Source organism: Eublepharis macularius, chromosome 4 (assembly GCF_028583425.1).
Source record: "Eublepharis macularius isolate TG4126 chromosome 4, MPM_Emac_v1.0, whole genome shotgun sequence".
NCBI classification, from domain to species: Eukaryota; Metazoa; Chordata; class Lepidosauria; order Squamata; family Eublepharidae; genus Eublepharis; species Eublepharis macularius.
In genome coordinates this window covers 10,762,085-10,780,847 of record NC_072793.1, presented here as the reverse complement: position 1 = coordinate 10,780,847, position 18,763 = coordinate 10,762,085, and the positions used below count along the sequence as shown (strand labels likewise).

General features: G+C 46.2%; 1 protein-coding gene across 3 annotated transcripts in view; it reads right to left on the bottom strand.

Annotated features, from left to right (window-relative positions):
* STAT2 (signal transducer and activator of transcription 2) overlaps nt 1–17,977 on the bottom strand; it is a 63,898-nt gene extending 45,921 nt beyond the window's left edge. For 2 of the 3 annotated variants that reach the window (XM_054976936.1, XM_054976939.1), the window contains exons 1-2: nt 17,914–17,977; nt 6,871–7,032 (exon numbers count right to left, since the gene is read on the bottom strand). In XM_054976936.1, coding sequence (XP_054832911.1) covers nt 6,871–7,001 — 131 coding nt within the window. In that variant the 5' untranslated portion in view covers nt 7,002–7,032; nt 17,914–17,977. Of the gene's footprint in view, nt 1–6,870; nt 7,033–17,807; nt 17,890–17,913 lie in introns of those variants that run through there. The other variant, XM_054976937.1, reaches the window with a different exon arrangement.
* Nucleotides 17,978–18,763: the final 786 nt, after the last annotated feature.

Below are 18,763 nucleotides of genomic sequence, written 5' to 3'. Positions count from 1 at the left end.
GGCAGCTATCTCACAGACCTGCATTGTTTTGGCTACCGACGTTCCACCAAGAACCGGCCTTGGGGAAGCTTTCGCTTTCGCAGCTTCAAAGGGAATGTTTTGAGAACTATGGGGGGAGGATGGGTCAGCTATGGTATTAACTATGTATCTCTTACTTTGTCTGGCATTGGTAACAATGCATATGTACCAACCTGGATATTGCATTCAGGCCAGTGGACTATAATAATCTTTTTCTTCATTAAATGCTTTTTGGAAACAATGGACTTTTGTCTAATTGCAGAAGGCAGACTGGAGTAAGGATTTTATCTAGCCACAGTTCTGACATTTTGTTACCAATCTCCTCTCCCATGCCTTAACCGGATCAAACGGACTCCAAAGCTGTCCCACCCCGGGACCCTTTGTTCGACCCGTATGCCTCTCCCGGTCCTCGAGGCGCGGAATCTTCTCAAGTTGTACCAAGGGAACAAGGATCCACGGTTACAACCATTTTCACCCTCGCTCCCAGTTCGGAGAGAACGAGGCCCAGCGCATTAACCGTTCCACTATTCAGTGTGCCGACCCCGACGCAGTGGGGGGCCTGGCCCAGAGAGACGAGGGAGCGGAGGATCAGCGCGATGTTTACCAAATACAGTTGGATAGCCGACGTAGCCTGGGGTCTATACCGGAGCAAGCTGAGGGCCGTCCGTGGCTGTTCTGGAATCGGACGGCCGAATAAGCGGAAGGGGACACCTCTCAGTGAGGGGCTCTAAGCTGGGACTATGCTGAAGTCACTCCAAGGGTGGGGGAACCCGATGTCGGAGAACATCATTGGGCACAACTCCAGAGCAGGACAATTGCCATTGATTCTGGAATTTCAGCAATCACTGGATTAACTAAAGGTGTACTTGCGGCGCGATCGCAGGAAGAACAAGGGGTGGAAGCACCCCTGCCGTGGCAACAGACGCTGAGTACGGAACACCCGCCAACCCCTCCAACTACTGGGGATACGGGGGATCCGCAGCAGCCTACAGATAGAGTACAGAGGTTGGAGAATAGACTACAAAGCATGGAAGAGAGTCTAGCCAACACAGTACATCTGCTTTCAGTGTTAGTGGCGGGAGACAAAGACAGAGCCCCGCCAACAGGCCTGCCCGGCATCAGCCAGAGCCTGGCTAACATGCAGGACCAGATATGGCCGCAGCAACCGTTAGAAACGGGCGAGGAGATTGGGGCCACTGGAGGGGGATCCCTCATGGTGGGAGAAGGAGGAGGACCGTGTCCGGATGACCTCTATCCAGACCAGCTTGCAACCACAGATAGCAGCAGCAGCAGCGAGGAAACGGAGGAGGAGGAAGAACCGCCGGTTCAACCACGCGAACCAGCTTCCCCTATAAGGCCTCTGCCAACCACCCAGGCGAGCCAGCCAACCACACCGACGGTGGTTCCAGGAACTTTGCCGACGCAACCACAGGGGCCTCCTTCCCCTATAATTCAACCACCGACAACCCAAGCGAACCATCCAACTACGCCGCGGGTGGTTCAAGGAACTCAGACCTCACCGAGGGGACCTCGCCCCACCCGACCAGCGCCAACCCGGCCGACGCTGAGACAGCCGACGCCGAGGGGGCCCTTGCCAATTCCCGGGCCGATACCGTCCATGGGGCCGGTGGCCCCTCCAACCTTTACACCCGCAACCGACGCCGAGACAACCTGTTCCCCAACCTCAACCGCATTCTCATCCGCGTCAGCCACTGTTGCAACTGGGGCCCCTGGACGCCTATCCCATGCCAGTCCAGACCCTCAGACAGGATCTACCCATGGGATGGGTCAAACTGGACGCGACTTTCGATGGAGACCCGTCCAAGTTGGGATTTTTCCTGGTACAAGTGGTGCAATTTTTTAATCGTTGGGGACACCTGTTTGGAAGCGAAGCCAGCCAGATAGAGCATCTGGGATCGCGTCTCCAAGGTAAAGCGGCTGACTGGTATGTGGGACTTTATAATGTGGGGGCCCCCGAGCTGGAAACTCTCCAGGGGTTAGTGGATGCTATCCGGGCGCAATATGAGGATCCCTTAGAGGAAACCAGGGCTAGAACAGAGTTGCAAGCGATTAGGCAAGGCAGTATGTCGGCTAGAGACTATGCTACTCAATTCCGACAGCTTGCGGCCAAATGCCCGAGGTGCGAGGAGTCCACCAAGATCATTCTGTACAAACAAGGGTTAAACCCGAAATTGCTAGATCGAGCGCTCATGCAAGACAACCCGCCTACACTGTTAGGTTGGATACAGTTGACTTGCGAAGTCGAAAACCGACTCCTCGAAGTGCGCCTAGCGGAACAACATCAACAACCCCCGAGCCACAGACGCTCCTCCACACCGTTATCCTTGAGAGGGAGCAGGGGAACTGGGTATGCCACCCGTGGAGCGAGAGATGCTAGATGGCAACAGGGATTGTGCTTACAGTGCGGCCAGAGTGGCCATTTCGCAGCGCAATGCCCATATCGGCCTGTGCAAAGACCTCCGCTCCAATTACGACGCCCAGCTCCCCTAACCAGCCTAGCGCTGCCACGCCCTATTCCTGTACCCAGAGCTGCCCCGAGAAGTAAGGGGGCGCCAAGAAAAAGTTTCCCAGAGAGAGGATTAGAGTTGGAGGAGATCACCGAAGATGATCAAATAGCCATGATCGGGGGAGGGAATCCCGAGAGTCCGGAATCGGGAAACGAAATGGATCTGTCGTAAAAGGACCCAAACGGCAGATCGCACGTCAGTCTGGTCAGGTGTTACACCGACCCCCGGGGTCCATTCTATTCATTCCGGTAACGTTAGTAAATTCGGACAAGAAGATGCACATCCGTGTGCAAGCCCTGATTGATTCGGGCTGCTCGAGAGACATCATTGCACCTGCCTTAGTCAATGGGCTGGTGCTTCCAGTAAAAGATTTGGATGTACCTGTCATTTTTGAACAAATGGATGGCACTAACATGAATCCGGTTACCACAGAGACTGTTCCGATCATTACCGGTATGGGGTCACATTGGGAAACCAGAACCTTCGTCATTAGTGCCACGGCCAAATATCCCCTGATACTGGGAAGCCGATGGTTGTGTGATCACAACCCCCACATTGACTGGGCAGAAGGAAGTATTACGTTCACCCATGAATCCTGCAAAAATCATCGTTGGGATCAGAACTGGGGGAACAATCCCACTATGTCTGAGTCAGCTCTACTCACCCAAGAAGAAATTAACCAAATACCTAAACAATATAGGGCATTCACCCAAGCCTTCACAGAAGAAGAGGCCAATACCCTCCCTCCGCATAGGAGGACGGACTGTGCTGTGGAAATTTTGCCAGGGGCCACACTGCCCAAGGGTCGATTATACCCTATGAGCCCCAACGAAAGAGACGAACTTAGGAAGTTCATCGATCTCAATTTACAAAGAGGTTTCATCCGCCCGGCCAATAGTCCCCATGCAGCCCCAGTGTTATTCGTGAAAAAGAAGGATGGGGGCTTGAGACTGTGTACCGATTTTCGGGGACTAAACGCGGTGTCCGCTAGCAACGCCTACCCCATTCCACTCATCAAAGATTTACTCAACGTCGTGGCCCAAGGTAAGAACTTTACAAAATTAGATTTAAAAGATGCTTACTTCCATGTTCGTATACGAGAAGGGGATGAATGGAAAACCGCGTTCAATACCCCACTCGGACAATATGAATATTTAGTTATGCCTTTCGGCTTGACTGGTGCCCCCTCGGTGTTCATGTCCATGATCAACGAAGTCCTGCATGAATTTTTGTACCAAGGGGTAGTGGTGTATCTTGATGATGTGTTAATTTACTCAGAAACGGAGGAGGAACATGTGGAACTTGTAAAAAAGGTCCTGACCACACTCATGAATAACAAACTGCCTATTAAACTCTCGAAATGTGAGTTCCACAAACCTAAACTCACCTATCTGGGCTATTGTATATCGTCAGAGGGTTTAAAAATGGACCCAGCGAAAATACAGGCAGTGCTAAATTGGCAGGTCCCCTCTACTCGAAAAGAATTGCAATCGTTTCTAGGGTTTGCCAATTTCTATAGAGAATTCATTGCTAATTTCACACAGACCACACTCCCCTTGACAGAACTGTTAAAAACAAAAGACAAGGGGGAGCAAGCAAAGAAACCCGGGGCGAAGCTATCGTGGACACCCGAGTGCGAGGCCGCTTTTAACCAGCTAAAAGAACAGTTTGTCTCAGAACCCGTTCTACAACACCCCGATGAAAACCGCCCATTCATAGTACAGGTCGATGCCAGCGATACGGCAATTGGGGGTGTGTTACTGCAGCGAGGGGAGGACGGAAATCTCAAACCTTGCGCCTTCCTTTCCAGAAAGTTTTCTGAGGCAGAGAGGAATTGGAATGTGTGGGAAAAGGAGGCTTTCGCTGTTAAGGCGGCACTCACAAATTGGAGGCATTGGCTAGAAGGAGCTAGACATCCGTTCGAAGTCTGGACGGATCACAAAAATTTGGAGGCCCTGCGCAGCCCTCGCAGACTAAACGCCAAGCAATTGCGGTGGGCAGAGTTCTTCTCCAAATTTGATTTTACCTTAAACTTCCTCCCTGGCAAGACTAATTTCCTCGCTGACGCTCTTTCGCGCATGCCTCAACATAAGAGCAAAAGGGAGGAGACCATTGACACAGTGTTTTCGCCTACGCAATTAGGAGGTGTGGTGACTACGCGCAGCCGCGTTAAGACCTCCCCTTCACCCGATCAGGGCTGGAGAGAAAAGCTGAAAGCCGAAGTGGAGAAGGAAGGGGGGGCGGCGCCCAAAGACAAACTGCAACTATCCGCAAATGGGGAATGGCTTTGGGGAGACCGGTTTTATGTGCCTAAATGTATGAGGAAGGAAGTTTTACAGCGTTGTCATGATGCCCCCACAGCGGGACACTACGGTTACTTGAAAACGCTCCACCTAGTGCAATGCCAATTTTGGTGGCCAGGCATGCGCAAGGACATCTCCCAATACGTAGCATCTTGCCCCATCTGTCTCAGCGCCAAATCCAGGAAGGGCAAGCCACCAGGGCTCTTGCAACCACTAGAAACGCCAAGTCGACCGTGGGAGATCATTTCTATGGACTTTATTACCGACTTGCCACCCTCTAAGGGACATAACTGTATTTTGGTTGTAGTTGATCTGTTTTCCAAACAAGCGCACTTCATACCGTGCACCACTATCCCCTCCGCTAGAAAGCTAGCTGATATTTTTATGAAAAACATTGTGAAAATACATTCTTTTCCATCCAAGGTGATTTCAGATCGCGGCGGGCAATTCGTTGCCAACTTCTGGTGGGAGCTTTTACACCTACTGAGGATTGAACAAGGGCTCAGTTCAAGCCATCACCCAGAAACAGACGGACAGTCCGAGAAAACTAATCAGATATTAGAACAATTTCTACGCTGTTACATTAACTTCCAGCAAGACAATTGGGTTGACTTGCTTCCGTTGGCAGAGTTCTCCTACAATAACAGTGTACATGCATCTACAGGAGAAACCCCTTTCAAGGTAGTTTATGGCTTCCACTTCAAACTGTTCCCGTTTGAAGCGCTTCCCCCTCCAACAACAGCTTCACCAGACGTCACCGAATGGTGGGGGGAAGCAGCTCACCAATGGACTCAGATCAAAAAGCATCTCGACAAAGCCAAACAAGACTACAAAAAATACGCCGACCGCCACAGTGCGGCAGAATGGGATTTACAACCTGGCGATCTTGTTTATCTGTCTACAAAAAATCTGAAAATATCCCAAACTAGTCGAAAGCTAGCTTTCAAATTTTTAGGACCTTTCCCAGTGCGCAAAGTAATCAACAAAGTGACTGTTGCTTTAAATTTACCAAAGAATCTCCGTTATTTACATGATACTTTTCATGTCAGCCTCCTGAAAAAGGCTCCCAGTGACAACCAATGGCATGTCAAAGGCCCCCCAATTCCCACGTTAATCGATGACCAGACTCATTATGAAGTACAACAAATACTGGACTCAAAAATTAAGCGCAACCAGCTGTTTTATTTGATTAGATGGAAAGACTTTGATTCTGGGTTTGATGAATGGGTCAATGCTGTGCATGTCCATGCCCCTAGACTGGTAAAGGCATTCCATTCTCGCTACCCGCACAAACCGGGGGGGGGGGCCTTCTTAGGGGGGGCAGAATGTCAGGATCCGAATGCTCTCTTGTATACTTTTGCTTAACCGACTCCATATTTAATCCTTTCAGTGTTCAGTGCTTTCTTCCCCAGGTGCAGAGGTTCCCAGGCAGCTATCTCACAGACCTGCATTGTTTTGGCTACCGACGTTCCACCAAGAACCGGCCTTGGGGAAGCTTTCGCTTTCGCAGCTTCAAAGGGAATGTTTTGAGAACTGTGGGGGGAGGATGGGTCAGCTATGGTATTAACTATGTATCTCTTACTTTGTCTGGCATTGGTAACAATGCATATGTACCAACCTGGATATTGCATCCAGGCCAGTGGACTATAATAATCTTTTTCTTCATTAAATGCTTTTTGGAAACAATGGACTTTTGTCTAATTGCAGAAGGCAGACTGGAGTAAGGATTTTATCTAGCCACAGTTCTGACAGCCTGCTCGCTGCAGTAACCAGGAGTTGCATGGGTTCTTATTACAGTTCCACCTGTTCCTCTGCCAGCTAAGGGCTCAGCGCTTCCTCATCGTGCTGGCTCTGGGTCTGCTGCTCATAGATTCCGCTTGCACCCACCTAGGACAATCCATCCTATGTTTCTCACAGGAACAAGTGAATCGTGAACAGGACTCATAGGGAGGAAAGGGAAGAGGTTATTTTCCCCTTTCCGTTGGTTCTCCCCTTTGCTGGCAGTGATAAAGTGGAGTTACCAGTTCTGCTCTTCGATCCAGTACGCTAGGTATTCCCGCACTTCCATTGGCAGACAATCATCTGAGTAGAGACGGTGCACCTGCTCTCGATGGATACTGTCCAGCATCTGGATTTGTTGCCACTGAGACATGTTGGGGGCTGATAACGGACCCCCCAAGGACCTGTGGAAGCAAGTCAGAACATCAGGAGATGGAAATGTGTCTTCTGGCAAGTGACCAGAGAGGCTGTTTAGAACAGGGATCCCCCAACCTTTTTGAGCCTGTGGACACATTTGGAATTCTGACACAGTGTGTGGTGGGTGCATCAACAAAATGGCTGCCACACAATGGCTGCTGCAGGAGACAGAGCCAGCCACAAAATGGCTGCTACAGCTTACCTCCAGTCACACAGTAAAGATTTTAGCACTGTTGAAGCAGCTTCTGCCAAAGCAATTTGCTCAACCAATCAAGTCTTGAATGGCCAATCAGAAGCCCTGCTGGGCAAAAGCCCCACTCACTTTCCTTGTGTGGTGGGCACAAGAAAAGGTGTTAGTGAGCACAACCGTGCCCAGGGGCACCACGTTGGGGACCCTTGATTTAGAAGGTCCCAACTGCATGAAGAACGCATCAAGCTATTCCAAGGTTTATTTTGTATTAAAAGTGGTTTCAACAAACTGAAAGCAAGCTTTTAAATGTATTATTCAGTACATTTTTATCCCACCTTTCATCCAAGCAGCTCAGGGCAATATCCATTAGCTTCCCCTTCCCCATTTTATCCTTGCAACAGCCCTGTAAAGTAAGTTGGATTGAGAAAAAGTGACTGGCCCAAGGTTACCCAGAAAGCTGAGTGGGGATTTGAACCTGAGCCTCCAAGATCCCACTTGGACACTGTTCCACACCACACTGGCTCTCAAACAATTGGGCCCTTTTCACACTGCCTACCGGGACTCGCAACGATGCGGAACATCACGCTACAAACGTGGAAAATCGCGTTTTCTCGCATGAGATTTGCGCGACATCGCACGAGATTTGTGCAATGCCGCACAAATCTGGCACGAGAAAACGTGATTTTCCGTGTTTGTAGCACGATGTTCTGCGTCACTGCAAGTCCCGGTAGGCAGTGTGAAAAGGGCCTTGTTTACTTGCCACTGAAAACAAGCCAATATACATTTCTAATTCTGTATAGTACTAGAATGGCTCATTATTGTACTCCTGACTTTTCACAAATACTTATATACCTATGTTGTTTGTAACCGGTGAGCTAAGAACCTCGAGCAGAGCAATGAGTCTGTATGGAAGAGTGCAAGGCCTCCATTCTGTCTAAAGCTCGTGCACTTTAGTGTGTGCACATGTGTGTACCAAGAACTCTCTGAGGAAGAAAGGAATCCCCTGTGCTGGAAACAATTGTGTTCGTAATTTTTAAATACATTCCAACATGAAGGAGTGTAAAATTGATTTTATTTTGCTCCACGTAATCGCCTGCCTTTCTCCCCCGTGGGGACCCAAAGTGGCCTACATGGTTCTCTCTGTCTTTATTTTACCCTCACAACCACCCTGAGGTAGATTAGGCTCACTGACCAAAGATCCAGCAACAAGTTCCCAAAGAAGTCGACTGACAGACTAATTCTATGGATGCTACGGTGAATCCCACTGAGCTCAATTAGATTCATAAGCAGACAGGATGAACTGGCTGATTGGTATCACTTCAGCCTGCATTTCCCACCCCTTGATGTTTTACGCCTTGCTTTTGTGCTACGCTTAGAGCATTCCTAAGCAGGTCTACGCAAAATCCTTCTCAGATCTATTTAATGCAGCTTACTCCCAGGAAAGCGTACTTATGATCGCACTTTTGGTCCACTGAAATCAATGGGCTTAGAAGGTTGCAACTCTGAGGGCCAAGCTACACATGACGAATGACACTTGAACGGCAAGTGGATTGAGTGGAGGGCAAGTGAACAGGGAGAAATACACTTGCTGTTCAAGTGTCATTCGTCATGTGTAGCTTGGCCCTGAGTCTCTCTGCACAAGACATCTTACACAGGAACACTCAAGTGGAAGATCTTACACTCGTTCTCCCGCTGTGGATACGCATGCACTACTACGGAGACAGTGTGCCCTTGAATAGAAGACCACACAGGAAGTAATCACTTGAGCATCCCCGTGTAAGCTGTCTTGTGTAGAGAGGCTCTCTGTTTAGGACCAAAGTGTGGAAGTTGAACCTAATGCACAGGATTGCAGCAAGGATGGCTGAACACTGGTCCAGTGTGGGTCAATGTAGTAAGTGCTTGCAGCCCCTGGGCTTGCTGAAACATGCCGGCTCAGCTAATCAACAACACCCGCACCTGGTCCCCGAGTCTCTAGTGAAATGCTTTGAAGACCAGTCTCAGGGCCAAGCTACAAGTGAGGAACGGCACTTGAACGGCAAGTGAACAGACTCGCGTAGTGATCGAGTGGAGTACGAGTGGAGGGCAAGAAAACGGAGGAATACACGTGAGTCTGTTCGCTTGCCGTTCAAGTGTCATTCGTCACTTGTAGCTTGGCCCTCAGAGAGTTCTCTCTCTCCTCCCTGAATGTTCTCTGGGCAGTAACGCTAATCAGCTGCTTTGCCCTGAATGGCTCCCGTGTCACCTGGTGATGTATTGGGGGTTAGAAAAGATGGCTTCTGAGTATACGTCACACCCCCACCATTCTCTCTTCTTCACCTGGGCAAGCCTCCCTGCTGCACCAACTCAGCATAGAGAGGGCTCCAATGCTACCAGATGGGTAAGATGAACAGCTATTGGACGGCCACCAGTGAAGTGAAGCTTAAGTTTGTCAGCTCTTAAAGTTTCAGATAAGACAGGTTTTAGTTTGGCAACAGTAAGTTCTGTATCTGTCACCTGTTTTGTTTGAGTGCTTTGATTCTTTGCAACCCTCCCTAAACTAATAAAATATATGGAGAGTCAGGGCCTTGGGGAAGGCAGAGCTCTCAGCCCAAATTAAATAAAAGGATCAAGCTCCACTCCTGCCTGACCGTCAGTGTGGCTGTTTTCAGCCCCCAAAGTAGGAGGTGAGGGGGCTTGAACCATTCCATTGGTTTGTACATCTACATGGCTTAACTACTGTGAAGGTAGTTTTAATTTTTTTGTTTTTGTTTTAATTTGTATTCTTTCTTTTTAATTAGTCTCCTTGAGCAGGGTATCTGGATAGGTGATATGCAACTGTTTTAACTAAAATAATTTAAATGAATCATTAATTTAAATTTAAAATTTAAATTTAAAAATTCCACTGATTTATTTAGTTCCTGAATAAAAGTGCATATTAATTGGCTACTATAACTATAACACATTAGAGTGATTCTGCATATGTTAGATAATGCACTTCCAATCCTCTTTATATATCATTTGGAAAGGATTTTCGTGCGTGCGGAACAAAAAAATCCACCTCAAACGATTTATAAAGTGCACTGAAAGTGCATTATCCAACGTGTGCGGAATCAGCTTTAAATAGAACCTTTATAAAACCTCAGAGTACACTCTGCATTTCTTAAAAATGTAACTTAACTTTTAAAAAAAATGTAACTTAACATTTCTACTGTTTTAATAAGTAATATGAAAACACGTTATTTATTTTTAGGTAATAACACCCATGACTTCCAACAGTCTCTTTTATGACCAGCAGCGATTATAAGCTTTCCTGGATGTGTACTGGTTAGATTCAACTGTAGAAAGCACGTTTTCCCTCTCAGTGATGCTTTCTGCTTTAGCCTGTCCCTTCTCTTTTGGCACTCCACAAAACACAAGTACTGGTTGTTACTGGTCAGCTCATTGTTCTCTGTGAGACAGAAGGGAAACATCCATGTTGTTTGACTCCAACAGGCTACTATCCTAAAAACAATCCCCCGGGAGTAAGTCCCATTGAATAAAAACATAGGGTTGCTCCCATAACTGAGGATACTGAACTAGTAGTTTCCAGGCATAAAACAGGTCCATCCAGAAAGATCAGAGGTGGGTGAGATCCATGGTGACTTGCCATTGCTTGGCTCCTAGCATCAAAATATAATGTGAATATGACTATATGACTGACAAGTTGTTTTCTCCATAATTCTTTACAAATGAAAAGCAGCCTTTCACAAAAGGGACATAAATTCAGTATTAAGAGATCAAGTGCTTGCAAAAAGTACAGATTTCATTTTAAATCACGGTATTATTAAAAGAGAAACTGACTATAGCTGAAATTTAAACCATGTTTTAACAAGTGGGTTTAATTTTTTTTTTTAAATCCACCCTGAAAGATAACAGGGGCCTGTGAGAGATTAACTCTTTCAGGAATATTCCATCTGCCTGCCCTTCCTACCCCTCTAACCAGGGCTTTTTTTCTGGGGAAAGAGGTGGTGGAACTCAGTGGGTTGCCCTTGGAGAAAATGGTCACATGTCTGGTGGCTCCGCCCCCTGATCTCCAGACAGAGGGGAGTTGAGATGGCCCTCCGCGCCGCTCAGCGGCGCGGAGGGCAATCTCAACCCCCCTCTGTCTGGAGATCAGGAGGCGGGGCCACCAGACATGTGACCATTTTCAAGAGGTTCTGGAACTCCGTTCTACCGTGTTCCAGCTGAAAAAAAAGACCTGCCTCTAACCCTTAGACAACTACAAGAGTAGGGACTGGAGGCCAGCAACTGATTCCTGCCACTTCCAGAAGAGCTGGGAGGCCTCTCTATTCCTCTTGACCACCAGCACAAAGGCTTGCCACAGCCTCTCTCCTATTGTGTGCCTAGTGTGTAAATCAAACTTATTATGGTCCTAGACCGGCAAAAATATTACAGTGGTAAACGCAGAGCATACAAGTTGGTAAATCAGTAGATCAATAATAATAATAATAAATTACATTAAAATATTTAGACTACATGATAAAAACCAAATACAAGACTCCCTCTAGTTAGTAATTAGCAGTCACCTGCTCCTCATTGCCACCCAACCAAATTTAGCAACCTTGTATGTTATATCCTGGGACCTGTCCGAAAACATTTTCGAGAGAAGAGAAGCTCTACGTCTTCCCGGGTAGGTTGTAATGATAGGCATTATATAGACTTCTCGTAACTGAATGTGTATCTTACATTCAAAGATGGCATGATCTAGTGCAGGGGTGGGCAATTATTTTGGCTCGAGGGCCACTTTGTGGGAGCGGAGGTTAGCGGAGGGCCGCACCTTTTAAAATGATTGCATTCATTAGTTAACTTTGCATTTCAGAAAAGGTATAAATTGTATCATAAAAATCAGTAAACATAAATTAAATAAAATAGTGGTAGTTTTATTCAATTTATTTATTGTGCTAATTTCATATTGCGCATGGGAAGGAAATCTCGGTTCAAGGCGGATTTTCTGACTGTCTTGGTGGGCCACAAAAAACTCTGTAGCGGGCCGCATGTGGCCCGCGGGCTGCAATTTGCCCACCCCTGATCTAGTGTTTATATTTTCCCATCACCACAGGGACACAGACACTCTTTTAACAGAATTCTTTTGTATCTACCTTCAAGTACAGCAGAGGGCAAAACGTCCCATCGCATTAACGTGAAGGTTCTCCTGTGTTCATGATTTGCCAGAGCCCACTGATGTGGGAAGGGCGGAGTATAAATCCAATACATTAAATTAAATTAAATTATAAAGATAAGGCATAGAAGTTAGTCTGTTCACGGTGTCAAAGTCAAATAACAGCTTTTTGATTCTCTTTATGTCATGTTGCCTCTCGACCCCAAGTATTAACAGCCATTTTGGCTTGATCATACTGAGCAATAATTGTTGAGATAAACCCATAGGAGGCTAATTTCCTGTCTAGTTCTCTAGCCCAAGATGGAGCACAAGTTATCAGTTAGCATTAAATTGATAAGTCCTTTGGGAAAGCAGATTAACTTCAACCAATGAGACATTGCCACTATCCATAACCCGGCCTCCACTGTTGTCAAGCCTGCGTCCAGTCGGATTGCAGCATCTGAGGCACTGGGGGGGACCTGGAAAATTCCCCTCAGGAATTCTGATTGTGTTGCTTCCATTGAAGTACAACTGAATTTAATGCTAAACAGAGCTCTATATGTAAGTTGAGCTAACAATTTTGCAGTGAATAGCCTAAGTGCAGCTGTCAGACATCTGCTTCCCTTCGTCCAAAAAAATGTTTGGATTGCTACAGCAGACCATTGGGCACTCGAGGCAACATGCACAATGTGCGCATTGCTCGACCCAGTCGCCTGGAAAACCACACCCAGATATTTATAGCATTGGACTTGCTCTATACAGACTGAGTTCAAGTTCCCTGAGTGAGTGTTGGGTCTTTGCGCAAAGACCATTATTACTGTTTTTGTGTTATTAAGCTCTATGGTGTTATCCTGTCAGTACTCTGTGATTGAGTGTATATAGCTCTCCTCAGTCCAATAGGAGTCCTGGAAAGTATGACTGTACCATCTGCATAGAGGAGAAGAGGAACATGTCTTCTGTTCCCAACTTTGGGGAGATGGAACTCTAGATTATTTAGATAGGATACCATATCGTTAAAGAAAAGTTAAAGAGAAGGGGGGCCAGTATACAGCCCTGCCTGATTCCCTGCCTTACTTCTATCAGGTCTGTCAGGTGACCTTGAGAGCTATATCTGACTCATATAGTGTTATTTTCGTGAAAGGCTCGAATCAGATATAGTAAGCTATATTGATGTGGATTTTAATTCTTTCCATAAGATGGGTCTAGCAATTAAATTGAATGCTGATTTTAAGTCAATGAAAGCTTCATATAAAGACACTGTTGAATTGGAGGAGTATTTTGTAATTAGATAATCTAAGATCACACGTTGGTCTAATGTTGAGTACCCCTCTCTGAACCCAGCCTGTTCATTGGCCCTTCTTCAATCCAGTCCCTAAGTTTCCATTGTAGGGGTTTTGCATATAGCTTACTTATAGAGCTTAATAGACTCCAAGTCTGTAATTTGAAGTGTCATCCATACAGGCCTTTTTATGAATAGGAATGATGACAGCAGCCCCCCAATCTCTTGGGGTTCTGCCAAGCTTTAGAGATTCAATAAGGTGTCTCACCTCTGAGGGCTTCATTCAGTTTACTAAAACAAATACAGAAGAAACCAAAACTGCATAGCTGAGCCCTGGAAAACGGGGCAGATTTCTTCTAGGTTTCCGTTGTTTCTGCAACTATGAAACTGGCATGTGAAACCAAGAAGAGACTGGCAGGCAAGCAGAATCAGACCTAAACAATATGCAGATAGCAAAGAAATTTTAAAAACCAAGCAATCTGGTTCCCATTAACAGGTCCTTAACTGCCAAGACACTTGTAAAGCCGAGAGCAATTGATCTGCACAAACGGAAAAGAGATTCTCGGTACGGCTAAGTACCTACATGTATTTCCATGCAAGATGACATTACTAAAGAATGTTTATTCTGTTAACATCACCACAGTAAAGTTAACATGCAACATATTTCTATCAACACAGACCCTTCAATTGCAGGCAAAATTCAGAGTGCCGATTCATCTTTAAAGCCCTCAACTGACTGAGGGCCAAGCTACACATGACGAATGACACTTGAACGGCAAGTGGATTGAGTGGAGGGCAAGTGAACAGGGAAAAATACACTTGCCATTCAAGTGTCATTCGTCATGTGTAGCTTGGCCCTGAGACAAAGGCACTTGAAAGACCATCTTCTCCCATCCTGTCCAGCCCACCACTTAAGATCCTCCAACTGGAGCCCTGCTCTCTCTGCCCTAATCTGCAGAGATGACAGGTGGTAAGTAGAGACAGGGCTTTTTCTGTGATGGCACCCTCACCTTGAGATTCAGCTGTCACCTACTTTACCATCCTTTAGATACCAAGTCAAACATTACCAAAGCTGAACAGATCAAATATCACACAATTGAAGGATTCCCTCTTTTAAAAATATTGTTATAGACTTCTTCTAGTGAGATGGCTGTTTTATAACACCTTAGGCTACTGAATGTTTTTATGTCATTTGTAGGCTCTTGGCTTGTATTTATGGTTACATTGGTCCTTTTATGGTTCCCATCTTTATAATTTTGTTTCTTTTAAACCTTGTGAGACCTCTTGAGCAGGTAACATACACATTTTCTAAATGAATAAATGCAAACTCTAAAAATGTAATTAAGACAAATGACATCAGAAACTATTCTGTGAAACAAATGTTAGTGCCCTAATAAGATTTTTTAAAATTAAATTATTTTTGACAGAGTATACCTGTACATCAGTTCTATGTATTATATATTGGTTTTAAATTGAGATGTACTTTCTCAGATGGTTTTGAACCAATCTTTTCAGAGATACTGGATTGTATTCAGAAGGATAATTTTTAAAAGCAAGAAAGACAACATATAAAGGGATGACATATAAAGGGACTGGAGACCAGTATGGCTCAGCTGGTGATTTCAGGAGAATCAGAGAATCACAGGGTTGGAAGGGACCTCTAGGGTCATCTAGTCCAACCATCTGCACAATGCAGGAAATTCACAAATACCCCCCCCCGACTGCCCCAGTAACCCCCTGCTCCATGCCCAGAAGATGGCGAAACACCTCCAGGATCCATAGCCAAACCGGCCTGTGGAAAACCACCACCCAACCCCAAGGTGGCGAATGGCACCACCCTGGGCATGTAAAGAAGGGCCATGAAAACCAAGCACTGATGCAGCCTCTTCTGCCCTTCCCCTCACGATCTGCACAGGCTCACAGAATCAGCATTGCTGATATTATGTGGAACCTTATCAAAAGCCTTACTGAATTCGAGATAAACTATGTCTAAAGTATTCCCCTGATCCAGCAAGGTAGTAACTTTCTCAAAAAAAGAGAGGTTAGTCTGACATGACTTGTTCTTGAGAAACCCGTGCTGGCTCTTAGTAACCTCAGCCAGCCTTTCTAAATGCTCAAAGACTGACTGACTGATGATTTGTTCTAAGACTTTTCCAGGTATAGATGTCAAGCTGACGGGTTGGTAGTAACCTGGATCCTCCTTTTTCCCCTTCTTGAAGATGGGGACAACATTTGTCCACCTCCAATCTTCTGGCACCTCACCTGATCTCCCAGAATTCTCAAAAATAATGGACAGAGGCTCAGAAATTACATCTGTGAGTTCTTTTAGTACCCTTGGGTGCAATTCATCTGGCCCTGAGAACTTAGTTCCTTTTAAAGAAACCAGGTATTTACATACTACCTCTAATAACATTCAATAATAACATTTGATTTATATACCGCCCTTCAGGATGACTTAACACCCACTCAGAGCACTTTACAAAGTATGTCATTATTATCCCCATGACAAATCACCCTGTGAGGTGGGTGGGGCTGAGAGAGCTCTGAGAGAGCTGTGACTGACCCCAGCTCACCCAGCTGGCTTCAAGTGGAGGAGTGGGGAATCAAACCCGACTCTCCAGATTAGAGTCCTGCCGCTCTTAACTGCTACACTAAACTGGCTCAGTTATGCTGATCCTAGGCCATAACTCCCTTCCCGCAACATGTGTTCTGTTATTGTCATGTCCTTTGCAGGAGAAGACTGAGGAAAACTAGGAATTAAGCAGTTCTTCCCTCTCTTCATCACCTGTTACAATTTCACTTCCCTGTCCCTGCAATGGCCCTACCATGTCCTTGCTCTCTTTTTCTTACTCTGAACATAAGCAAAGAAACCTTTTTTCTTGTTTTTAGCATCTCTTACTAGCCTAAGCGAAGGAGACATTTTGCATATCATAGAAACACAAACACAGAACAGACGCAACCAATGTTGTGTAGTGGTTAAAATATTAAACTAGGATCTGGGAGACCCAAGTTCAAATCCCCACAGCGCCAGTTCGCTGGGTGACCTGGGGCCAGTTTCACACACTCAGCCTCACTGCTCTGAGTCCCCACTGAAGAGAAAGATGGGGTATACAGAGTAAATGTGGCTACGAAAAATCATTTTGCCTCAAACAAATTGTAACAAGAACACACCTTACACCACAAAATGCTACAGAATATGTTCCCTATCTTTAAATACGTAAAGCAGTAACTCCCAATGATGTCCTAGCACGAGCAAACAAGTTCTGCTATGTTTTTATTATCAGACGCAACAGGCACAGTCGCGGTACAATCTTAGGTAAACTTACTCCAGTATAAGCCCATCTTAACCAACTTTCTTGCACTATCAATTACTCCCAAAGGAGAGCTGCATTTTTAGAAGAAACTATCCATTGCACTTCCATGAAAATGCTTGATCTGGTCTTTTCTTTATAAGACAAAAGGACACACCCAGAGCAGAGTCTCACGAAAGCAAAAATTAAAAAAACAAACCAGATGTGTGGCATAAAACACTACAACATCTGACATATTGGCCGTTAATTTGTTTAAAGACTTTAGAATGCCTGGCAAAGTTTTTCAACCTCAAGTACGCATACGGAGAACTCACTGCAAATTTGTAAGGTAAGAGGAGGCATACATTAATCAGCTATTGTGGGGCAATTTGTTTTCCTCAACGCATATACTTGATCAGACAAAGATCCAGATGACATTTGAAGGCTAACATCTGTCCTGGAAAAAATTATAAGAGATGCATCTCTGTGACAGGGTACCTACACTGGTCTGTTTGGTTTAAATGGTTATTAACCTCTGAGCCTCACAACGTTCTGATTTATTAACAAAGTATCACCTTGGACCTTCTCCACAGAAACATTATCCGTCCACATCGCATAAAATTAACTCTAGTGTTTCATGCGTGGTCACTTTATAGCGTGTAACAGCCGAGGGGTAAATGCGACAAAAGTGTCTGGATTTGAAAATCTGCCTTCTTGAACCCGCTACCAAGACATCAGCGTCCCAAAGCCACAGGGCGGGCACTCTGATCACCACCCGGGTTCAACTCCTCCCCGTGCCAGCTTCCTCCTCCTAGCCTATGGCACCTTCAGCAACTGGGCACCAGCGAACCAACTTAACCAACCCACCCCCCGGATAGATCATCCACCTCCCAAGATGCGAGTCTCTGGTCTCTGAATCTGCCCAGAAGTGACCGCCACGCGCAGTCCGTCAGAGGGCCGCCCCGTCACCCTCCACGCAGCCCCGCAGCCTACCGATGCGAGAACCGCTGCGCGACCAGGACCGACGCCGCTCCTTCCAGCTGCTGTCCCCGAGATAGCCCCGCCCACAAGAAGCCAGCGGTAGGGCCATTGCTCCGCCCCCGCCTCGCTTGATTGGACCAAGAGTCTGAGCCGCTTTTAGGAACGGAGGGAGAAGTGGCCGTTCGAGGAACAGCCGGCTCTGGCGGCGGAAGATTTCGATTTCCCAGGAATGATGTCAGTGCCGCAGGCGGGGCCTCGCGCGTGTCTTGGGCGAAGGGAATTGTGATTGGCTGAGAACTTGATCTTCTGTGCTGAGAAGCGGCAGCCTCTTTAACGGAGCCGGCGGGAATCGTTGTGGGTGAGTGAGTGAGTGAGTGGGTAATTGGCGCTCACATGCAGAACTAACAGAGGGAGGCATTCTCATGTGATGCAATGGGCGACAGCTCACCATCAGACTGTAAACCGACGAATCAACTTTATTGTAGCATAAGTTTTCGAGAACCACAGCTCTCTTCATCTGATGATGCAACTTTATTGTAGCATAAGCTTTTGAGAGCCTCAGCTCTCTTCGTCAGATTCAACTTTTTTTTATTTTTTATTCTTTTTATTAACTACATTAACTAACGATACAGAGGGAAAGAAAGGGGACGGGGAAGGAAAGAAAAAAAACAGCAACATATAACAACACTACACTACACATAATGCTTTCCCTTCATACTGCCATTATTAAAAAAAATTACAGCTTTGTATGATATTGATGGAGTGGTTGACCTTGCTAAATACAAATTACAATTCAAATTAAGTCTTCCTCCCCCTCCTGGGCCCCGGACGCAATTCTCTCTGAGCGACTGCAGCCGCAGTG